Source organism: Capsella rubella, unplaced genomic scaffold (genome assembly GCF_000375325.1).
Source record: "Capsella rubella cultivar Monte Gargano unplaced genomic scaffold, Caprub1_0 scaffold_7, whole genome shotgun sequence".
NCBI lineage: Eukaryota > Viridiplantae > Streptophyta > Magnoliopsida > Brassicales > Brassicaceae > Capsella > Capsella rubella.
In genome coordinates, this window is record NW_006238917.1 from 3,789,655 (window position 1) to 3,799,267 (window position 9,613).

Below are 9,613 nucleotides of genomic sequence, written 5' to 3' on the forward strand. Positions count from 1 at the left end.
TGCTTGGCCGCATTGTAACGTCTCACAGGAAGGAAACAGGGTGATTCCAATTAAAATCCTCGAAGACAGTTTCCTTCCAGATTCCAAAATTTCCATGTGAGTTTCTCATTTGGATCTCTTCGTAGAACGCTTTGTGTGTACGTGTGTTGACTGTTGAGAGAGTTTGAAGTAATGTACTAAAATAGTTTGTGTAGAATGATCATTTGATGAGTATGTATGTGTAGAATGAAGGCTCTTATTCTCGTTGGAGGATTCGGAACCAGATTGAGGCCACTTACCTTCAGCATGCCTAAACCACTTGTTGACTTTGGGAACAAACCCATGATTTTGCATCAGGTAGGTAGTAGCTTCTTTTTTTTGTGTGTATCTGCTTCCTCGGTCCTGCCAGCTCAAGTTTTCGCAGTTTCATTCCTCATTATGATGCATTCGCAGATTGAAGCTCTAAAAGCTGCTGGAGTGAGTGAAGTTGTATTAGCTATCAATCAGCAACAGCCAGAGGTAACGTACAATATTCGCCCTTAATTGATTATCCCGTGTACGGTGTAACTATTCATACTCATTGCGTTTTGTTATTTTTTTCTCAGCTCATGTTGAATTTTGTGAAAGAGTATGAGAAGAAGCTAGAGATTAAGATTACATTTTCCCAAGAAACTGAACCGCTTGGGACTGCAGGGCCTCTCGCTCTGGCTCGGGATAAGCTCCTCGATGAGTCAGGCCAACCCTTTTTTGTACTAAACAGCGATGTTATCTGCGAATACCCGTTGCTCGAGATGATCGAATTTCACAAGACTAACTGCGCTGAAGCTTCAATTATGGTGACCAAGGTAATGAAAATAAGAGCATTTTCTGAAGCTGAATCATTAATTTGTTAATAACATTTTTGACTATTAACAGGTTGATGATCCTTCTAAGTATGGTGTGGTGGTTACAGAGGAAGCTACATCAAGAGTTGAAAGTTTTGTAGAGAAACCGAATCATTTTGTTGGGAACAAGATTAACGCTGGGATATACCTCCTGAACCCATCTGTTCTCGAGAGGATAGAGCTGAGACGAACTTCGATAGAAAAAGAGATATTCCCTAAGATAGCCTCAGAGAAGAAGCTTTACGCGATGGTGCTACCTGGTTTTTGGATGGACATTGGCCAGCCGAAAGATTACATAACCGGGCAAAGAATGTACCTTAATTCCTTAAGAGAGAAATCTTCGCAGGAACTGGTCACAGGGGACGACAACATAATCGGGAATGTTGTCGTGGATGAGAGCGCGGCTATAGGAGAAGGCTGCTTGATAGGACCAGATGTGGTGATTGGTCCTGGATGCGTGATTGATTCAGGTGTAAGATTGTTTGGTTGTACTGTAATGCGCGGTGTTCGGATCAAAGAACATGCGTGCATCTCTAATAGTATAGTGGGGTGGGATTCAACCGTTGGTAAGTGGGCTCGGGTTGTTAACGTAACAGTTCTTGGCAATGATGTTCATGTCGCCGATGCAGAGGTTTACAACAGCGGTGCTGTTATCGAAGAGCAAGGTCTGTGAAATTGGAGACGAGCTCTAGTAGATTCTTACAATATAAAACATTGATTTGATTAGTAGGAATACTCAAAAACAATATTAATATTTAGGGATCCATCCTTAAAGCAAAGTTTAATTATACAGGTTTTTGATATTTGTCGTTCATAAAAAATTAAGAGACATTCTTATAAGAGAGAGAGAAAAATGTCAGAGTTAATAATTGATAAGGGGATGTGCGCCTTTGTTTTATTATCACCAAACTGAGATTTTATTAATTAAAGATAAGACTATAGTTTTTGGTGTAATTTAGATTATAAGAGTGAGAGACGTGACGGCAGAAAGGGTGGGTGGACCCGACCCGGACGGCACGGAGACACTTTCAGTTTTCTTTCTTCTCCAAAACAATATATTTCTTTTCTTTTCAATGTCTGTATGAAACGACTTCGTCTCCTCCCACCATTTCTCACTTTCTTCTTCTTCTTCTTCTACACCCATCTCGTCTCCGGCTGATTCGACTTGTAACTTCTTTCTACCGTCTTTCTCATTCTTGTTCTTCAACGGTATGTCCTTACATTCCCTTTCAATTTTCTTTGCCTATCATTGTGTTGTGGAATGATCTTCATTTTGTACTTCTCAATTGCTGTATAATGGTTGACATTTTTTTCTCTCTTTTGAGATTCTGCCGTTTTGATGCTGGAACTGTCTCCTTTGAAGTATTTATTAGTTCTTCTTTTTTTCTTTAGTAGCCTTTTTGTGTATGTTTTTGATTTAAGGGATAAAAGGTGTTTCCTTTTCAAGTTTTGAATTCCCCACAGGTCAACGACTATGGATGGAATGTTCTTAAACCCATTAACGGAATTTGATTTTTGAGAAACAAAGATCGCATTTTTTTTGGTGCTTCAGTTCTGTCGGTTTTTATATTGATTTTTTTTTTGGAGTTTGGTTGCTTGAAATGATTTTGATCATAATTTTGTTTATTACATTTTCTTATGTGTGGAGAAACAGGTTTGGGATTCATGAGTTTGAGTCACAAGGATAAAGCATGATAAAAAAAGCAGTGAAATCACAAGTTATCAGTGGCCAACTCGAGAAGTTTGTAAGGTAAAACTCTATGTATTTGAATGATTCTCATTATTGTGTCTAGTTGATCAAAGTCTTGTTCTGGCCCGAGATAAACATCTCTACCATGTTGCTAACATTTTAGCAAAAAAAAAGTCCATTCCTTTGACTTCAGGTTTGAAAATAAAAGGATATCTTTAGTTTATTTTGTTTTTCACAGGTTGGATAGTATGGATTCTAGGTACTCCCAGACCTCTGATTCAGGTCTAAACAGATGCACACTCAATTTACAAGGACCAACACGTGGTTCTGCTCAGGGCCACAATGCATCTTCTGGTTCCTTTAAGAAAGGTTTTAGGAGAGGGTCTAAAGGTCTTTGGTCTCTAGGAAGATCAATTGGTTTGGGGGTTTCACGAGCTGTTTTTCCAGAAGATCTCAAAGTGTCTGAGAAGAAGATATTTGATCCTCAGGACAAGTTTCTTTTGCTCTGCAACAAGCTGTTTGTTACTTCCTGCATTCTCGCTGTGTCTGTGGATCCTCTCTTCTTGTATCTTCCATTCGTTAAGGATAATGAGAAATGTATCGGCATAGACCGGAGATTAGCTGTCATAGCAACGACGCTGCGGACAGTAACCGATGCGTTTTATCTTTTTCACATGGCTCTTCGGTTTAGAACTGCTTTTGTTGCCCCTTCTTCCCGTGTTTTTGGCCGAGGCGAACTTGTGATTGACCCTGCACAGATAGCTAAGCGGTATTTGCAGCAGTATTTCATCATTGATTTTCTCTCTGTGCTTCCACTTCCACAGGTAATAACACAAATGCTCTCCAGTCTTCTCTTCTTTTATCATTGTTTTTTTTGCTTTCAAACGTTGATGGCTACAATATGTTATTTATTTGAGTTTTTACAGATTGTAGTTTGGCGATTTCTTCACATTTCTAAAGGTCCAAGTGTGCTGGCAACAAAGAGGGCTCTGCGATCTATCATTTTAGTTCAATATATTCCGAGGTTCATTCGGTTGTATCCTTTGAGCTCAGAGTTAAAGAGAACAGCAGGTGTTTTTGCTGAAACTGCTTGGGCTGGTGCTGCGTATTACTTGCTACTCTACATGCTCGCAAGTCATGTCAGTACTTACTATTTTTGGTACCTTCTCCTCTGATATCATCCAAAAATCCATCCATAACTCTCTTGTTTTTCACTTATATTTTATCAGATTGTTGGGGCAATATGGTATTTATTAGCCTTAGAACGCTATAATGGATGCTGGAGCAGGGCTTGCGGTATTAGCCAGAACAACTGTACCAGAAACTTCCTGTTTTGTGGTAATGAAGATATGCCTGGTTATGCAGCTTGGAGTACCATCAAAGATTCTGTTCTTCAAATAAATTGTCCAGTTAATACAACTGATGGTGATAATCCTCCTTTTGATTTTGGAATATACTTAAGAGCCCTGTCCTCTGGCATTGTCTCATCTAAGAGCTTTGTCTCTAAGTACTTCTTCTGTTTATGGTGGGGACTTAAGAATCTCAGGTATGTAATGCTAAAAGCATTCGTCTTTTCTAAAAGTGTCATGTCATTGTAATAACAACTCTCTGTTGCATCATTAACCTCATTGATGTCAAATGCAGCACTCTTGGTCAAGGGCTTGAAACCAGTACATACCCTGGAGAGGTTATTTTCTCCATAACACTTGCCATTGCTGGACTTCTTCTCTTTGCTCTTCTCATCGGAAACATGCAGACTTATCTTCAATCCCTTACAATCCGACTTGAAGAAATGAGAGTGAAAAGACGTGATTCAGAACAGTGGATGCACCATCGAATGCTTCCACCGGAATTGCGTGAACGGGTCAGACGATATGACCAGTACAAATGGTTGGAAACACGCGGAGTTGATGAAGAAAATTTGGTTCAGAACCTCCCAAAGGACCTGAGAAGAGATATCAAACGCCATCTCTGTCTGGCTTTGGTTCGGAGGGTAAGTTGAATCTTATTTTAAAGGCCTTTTTCTAATCTTGATTTATAACTAAAATCATCTTGTTTTTTTTTTTTTAATGGAAAGGTTCCTCTGTTTGAGAATATGGATGAGAGGCTACTGGATGCAATCTGTGAGCGGTTGAAGCCATGTCTGTACACGGAGAAGTCTTATTTGGTTCGGGAAGGAGACCCAGTCAACGAGATGCTCTTCATTATCCGTGGTCGGCTTGAGAGTGTGACTACCGATGGTGGGAGAAGCGGCTTCTTCAACCGCAGTTTGCTTAAAGAAGGAGATTTCTGTGGGGAAGAGCTTTTGACATGGGCACTTGATCCCAAATCCGGTTCCAACCTACCGTCATCTACCAGAACCGCAAAGGCACTAACTGAAGTAGAAGCTTTCGCTTTGATAGCTGATGAGCTCAAATTTGTGGCTAGCCAGTTTAGGAGACTACACAGCAGGCAAGTTCAGCACACATTTAGATTTTACTCACAACAATGGAGGACTTGGGCTGCTATTTTCATACAAGCCGCATGGCGACGATACGTAAAGAAGAAGAAACTTGAGCAACTCAGGAAAGAAGAAGAAGAAGAAGAAGGAGAAGGATCGGTTACTAGCATCAGGGCTACGTTCCTGGCGTCAAAGTTTGCTGCAAATGCACTTCGTAAAGTCCACAAGAACCGTATTGAAGCAAAGGCTACTAAAGAACTTGTGAAATATCAGAAGCCTTCAGAGCCTGATTTCTCCGCTGATGATCCTTGTTGACCAAATTGACAAAACGTCCTAATGTCTATTAACGCTTATAAGTTATAACCTGTATAACTCAGATTGAATTTTATTGTTTGATTTGTGCTGCAACATTAAGATAAAGAAGAAGGTGCTAATATAAATGGTTGTTTGTGAATGTGATTGTTTAATGCGTTTCTTTCTGTTTGATGAAGAGAAAATACAAATGATATGGCAGAATAATCAAAGATATGACATAGTTTGGTAGCAAACTAAACTTGCTCAGATCAACCTTTAAGAAAGGTTTTGCAGAGCTTCTGCCATTGATTCCTATCTGGTTGTGCAGTATCCATCGTACTCTTTGCCTTATCCGCAAACTCTTGCTGAAAAAGCAAACAAACAGAAAGATGGATCACATTGCAATACTGATAAGTTTGATAAAGTTAACAACATTGAGGACATAGACACATCCCAAATGTTAATCTAGCACACAATAGAGATAATCATAGAGAAGAAGAACAAACCTCCACAAGCTTCATATTAAGGACACGGTCAACGATCTCAAACAGAATCTCTTTGTTATACTCGGGATGACCTTGGATGCAGAGCAAGTGGTCTCCAATTGAAAACATCTCGACCTGGCATATCTCAGAAGAGGCAAGAACTGTAGCAGACTCAGGGAGCTCCAACACTTCGTCCTGATGACATTTTATAATGGCTAAAGATGCTGGGACCTCATCCCCAAAGTAACTGCGTAGCTTTTCGTTGTCTTTGGCTATGCTTATGCTTCTAAGTCCCATGTCTGCGCCTTTACGAGCCCTTCCTATTTTCCCACCTTTGACTCTAGTAATTATCTGTCCACAACAACAGAAAGAGATTCATAACAAAGAATCATTTATCTAGAAACACTCTCTGAATCAACAAAACCACGAATTCAAATTGTAGCACACAACAACAGTAGTTGAAGAATAATTTCTTTATGCCAATGTTGAAGAAGATAATTTACAATTTTCAGCAATCTAAGCATTTGACTCTAATTCCACTATTTTGACCCACAAATGAAAGCTAAATCTGATTCAATATGCTAAATATAACGTAAGAAGACTACGATCAGCTTATCACGTCCAAAAATGTAAACCATAAACACACACATTCTTCTAAAACCCTAAAAATCCAACCGATCAGATCCAAAATCAGGAACAGTGAAAACACAAGAAACCCAAAAAAAAAAAAAAAAAAAATCGAAAAAAGAAACCTGGTGGCCGAAACAGATGCCGAGAATCTTCTTCTTCATCTCATCAAGCTTCTGACAAACCTCGCAAAGCTTAATAATCCAATCGGCGTCTGCGAAAGCATCGTGTGGACTACCACTGATAACGAAACCATCGTACTTGTCTAAATCCTTCTCATCGGGAAAGTCTCCATCGATGACTCGGAACAGATCCCATTGCTCACCTTCCTCGCCGAAAGTAGAAACGAAGACATTGAAGTAACCACCGTAAGTCTTCTTCACGAACTCGGAGTCGCTCGTCGAGAGAAACAGAGCAAACCTCTTCTTCTTCTGCTCCACCATCACCATCTTTCTGCTCCTTCTTCTTCAGAGATCAACGGATGATGGAGGAGACGAGAGATTTGGGGGAAACGGGAAATGTTAGAGACGAGGCGACAGAGAACACGATCATACACGCCAGGTGAGATTTTTTTGGGTTTTTTTTTTTTGGGTTAAATAAGGAAAAAACATAAAGTCAAAATAACGGTGAATAGAGAAAACATGAGGTTGTAATAGCTGTCTGTATAACATAAAGATAAACAACTCCACCTCATTATCTAATTCTAGTATCACACATTTGGTCATCAGGAATTCAGGATTATGCATTAATCAATGACATTAGTGTTTGTTAGGGTATCATTCATTTTTTTTTTGTTACAAAAATAATTTTTCTTTATTTGTAGTTTTGTACTTTTCCCACTAATTATTGATGCTTAGATTTTTTTTTTTTTTTCTCTCTTTATAAGTGCGTGTTGCCAAAAACAAACAAAAGAATCGTAATCACGGCCACTTTTTTCCTTCTAGTTTGGGATAAAGCTGACCACATAAATATTGTGGCATTGCATTACTTCATTATATTATTATCGTTGAAATATCTATCCAACAAGTTGATTTATTATTTTCCAAAACACTCCGATTTGCTTAATAATTAACCACTTTTTTTTTTCTTATACGTAATTTATTCAAAGTATAGATATATGTTACATTATGTGATCACCACATGTGATCACCATACCATATAATGGAATTAGACCATATAATGTAGAGTATTTTTAAACCAAGTGGCTTCGTCCTTTCAGGAAATTCTTGCAAAGAATGTGCAAACGCCTCGTGTCTGGTTCGATCTTTTCTATCGTACGCTTAGCTTTCTCCAAATATTCCTCCTACCAATTTTTAGTTATACATATGTTAATACAATATATATGATCCGATCCTAAAGGATTAAAACCAATTGAAGGTAACATTTTAGCTAGACGAACCTCGATATATTTGATCTTGTGGACACGATCAATGATCTCCAAGAGAATCTCCTTGTTGTACTCAGGATGGCCTTGAACGCAAAGCAAGTGATCTTCCACAGAGAATATCTCGACGTTACACTTGTCCGAGTATCCAATGACTTTGGCCGACTCGGGAGGCTCAAGTACTTCGTCCCGGTGACATTCTATGATCAACAAAGACTCGGGAACTTCTTCACCAAAGTAACCACCAGGTTCCATCATATCTTGAACGATGTTTATCTTACGAAGCCCCATGTCTGGTCCTCTTAGAGCCCTTCCCACTTTTCCACCTCTCACTCTACATATTATCTAAATCCCAAGCAAATGAAAACGTAAGATATATAAGTTTAGAGGGTTGTTTATAACTATGCCTAGATGAAACTAATTCAAGCAGCCTTTAACCAAAAAAAAAAAACTAATTCAAGCAGCCACCATAATCGTTTTTCTTTATCCAAATATCTTTTGTTATACATATCATTTAATTCTCTCAGAAAAATCATTTTTTCTTTCTGGATATAAGCTATAATAAAATAAAAAATATATTTTATTATATAGTTTGACTCTTCCCAGTTTTTTTTTTGTTTTGTAGTTAATCTTTTCCAGTTTCACAGTAGATAGAGGATGTTATATAACATTTTCACTTTTTAAAATATGATTCCCCACTAGAACTTTGACAAAAAAATTAACTAATAATAAAATATAAAATAAAACCGTGCACTAGAATTTCAACATTTTAAATTAACTACTTTGGATAATTAAAAACTAGATTCATCTAGTCTGGCACTAGTCTACAACATATACTATAGAATTAAGTAGCAAGTTAGGCAAACCAGCAGTATTCATGTACATTCTTCATATTTTGAGCAGGAGAGTTTAAAGATATGTGATACTTAGGCAGTGTTTTAAAGAATAGAAGAAATGACAATATTCGAGATGATAATGATAATAATATCAAACCTGGTGGCCAAAGCAAATGCCAAGAATTTTCTTCTTCATCGCATCAATTTTTTTGCAAACAGAGCAAAGCTCGATGATCCAATCCTCTTGTGCGAAAGCGTCATGTAAACTCCCGCTAAGGACGAATCCGTCGTACTTGTCAAGATCGTCGTCGCGGGGAAACTCGCCATCGATCACACGGAAAAGATCCCATTGCTCTCCTTCGTCTCCGAAAGCCGACACGAATACGTTGAAGTAGCCTCCGTACATCTCCTTCACGAACTTGGAATCTGGCGTGGCCTGAAACAGAGCGTATCGTCTTACCTGCTTCACCATTTTGAAGAGAGAAAGGAAGAGTGAGAGAGAGAGAGAGAAAGAGAGAGTGATAAAGATGTTATTGATGATCGATGAGAGGATTGAGACATGTGTAGTTACGTTGGGGCATTTTTATAGGAGACTAAAGAGTAAGGAGGTATACACTTTCGGTTTGGTCCACAAGAACCGGTTTTTGGTTTGGTCTATTGACCAAAATCAGTTCTGAATTTTTGGATTCGAAATGTTGTAAGCGTATGCTTCCAATGATGGAAGTGAGATGCATTTTTTTTTTTTTATATTGAGCCATATACATAAAGAGGGAAACTGGTATAACAATACTTAACCGGTAAACCCTAATTTGAGCCATATACAATTTAGTATTGTTATACCAGTAGTATGTGATTGATTTGTTCGTTTTCATCTCAATTCCTCACGTGTTTCTCGCGTATTTTGGCATTGATTCTATATATGTGATAATGTGAATCATAAATCATAACCCTATCATTGATGATAGCGTCACATCCTCACACATATCACGACTAG

General features: G+C 38.4%; 4 protein-coding genes across 5 annotated transcripts; 2 read left to right on the forward strand and 2 right to left on the reverse strand.

The window, feature by feature from the left end:
• Positions 1-13: 13 nt before the first annotated feature.
• On the forward strand, positions 14-1,666 carry LOC17878862 (probable mannose-1-phosphate guanylyltransferase 3). The gene is made up of 5 exons (XM_006284022.2): positions 14-96; positions 225-336; positions 433-498; positions 585-824; positions 895-1,666. Exons 2-5 carry the CDS (start codon positions 226-228, stop codon positions 1,534-1,536), a joined length of 1,059 nt encoding a protein of 352 aa, XP_006284084.2. The 5' UTR covers positions 14-96; position 225; the 3' UTR covers positions 1,537-1,666.
• Positions 1,667-1,743: 77 nt separating this feature from the next.
• On the forward strand, positions 1,744-5,447 carry LOC17877419 (putative cyclic nucleotide-gated ion channel 9). Of its 2 annotated transcripts, XM_006286114.2 has the most exons (7): positions 1,744-2,072; positions 2,518-2,613; positions 2,792-3,377; positions 3,480-3,692; positions 3,783-4,099; positions 4,198-4,546; positions 4,631-5,447. In XM_006286114.2, the coding sequence occupies exons 2-7, from the start codon at positions 2,555-2,557 to the stop codon at positions 5,306-5,308; spliced, it is 2,202 nt and encodes a 733-aa protein (XP_006286176.1). In that variant the 5' UTR covers positions 1,744-2,072; positions 2,518-2,554; the 3' UTR covers positions 5,309-5,447. The 2 variants fall into 2 exon arrangements, with proteins under 2 accessions (XP_006286176.1, XP_023633926.1); XM_023778158.1 differs by lacking the exon at positions 1,744-2,072 and having other exon boundaries at positions 2,535-2,613; positions 2,773-3,377.
• On the reverse strand, positions 5,410-6,989 carry LOC17878489 (gamma-glutamyl peptidase 3). The gene is made up of 3 exons (XM_006284351.2): positions 6,525-6,989; positions 5,794-6,123; positions 5,410-5,652 (listed from the first exon to the last, which is right to left on the reverse strand). Exons 1-3 carry the CDS (start codon positions 6,846-6,848, stop codon positions 5,557-5,559), a joined length of 750 nt encoding a protein of 249 aa, XP_006284413.1. The 5' UTR covers positions 6,849-6,989; the 3' UTR covers positions 5,410-5,556.
• A 438-nt stretch (positions 6,990-7,427) lies between these two features.
• On the reverse strand, positions 7,428-9,161 carry LOC17880012 (gamma-glutamyl peptidase 2). The gene is made up of 3 exons (XM_006284342.2): positions 8,777-9,161; positions 7,799-8,128; positions 7,428-7,702 (listed from the first exon to the last, which is right to left on the reverse strand). The coding sequence occupies exons 1-3, from the start codon at positions 9,089-9,091 to the stop codon at positions 7,592-7,594; spliced, it is 756 nt and encodes a 251-aa protein (XP_006284404.1). The 5' UTR covers positions 9,092-9,161; the 3' UTR covers positions 7,428-7,591.
• Between the last annotated feature and the right edge of the window lie 452 nt (positions 9,162-9,613).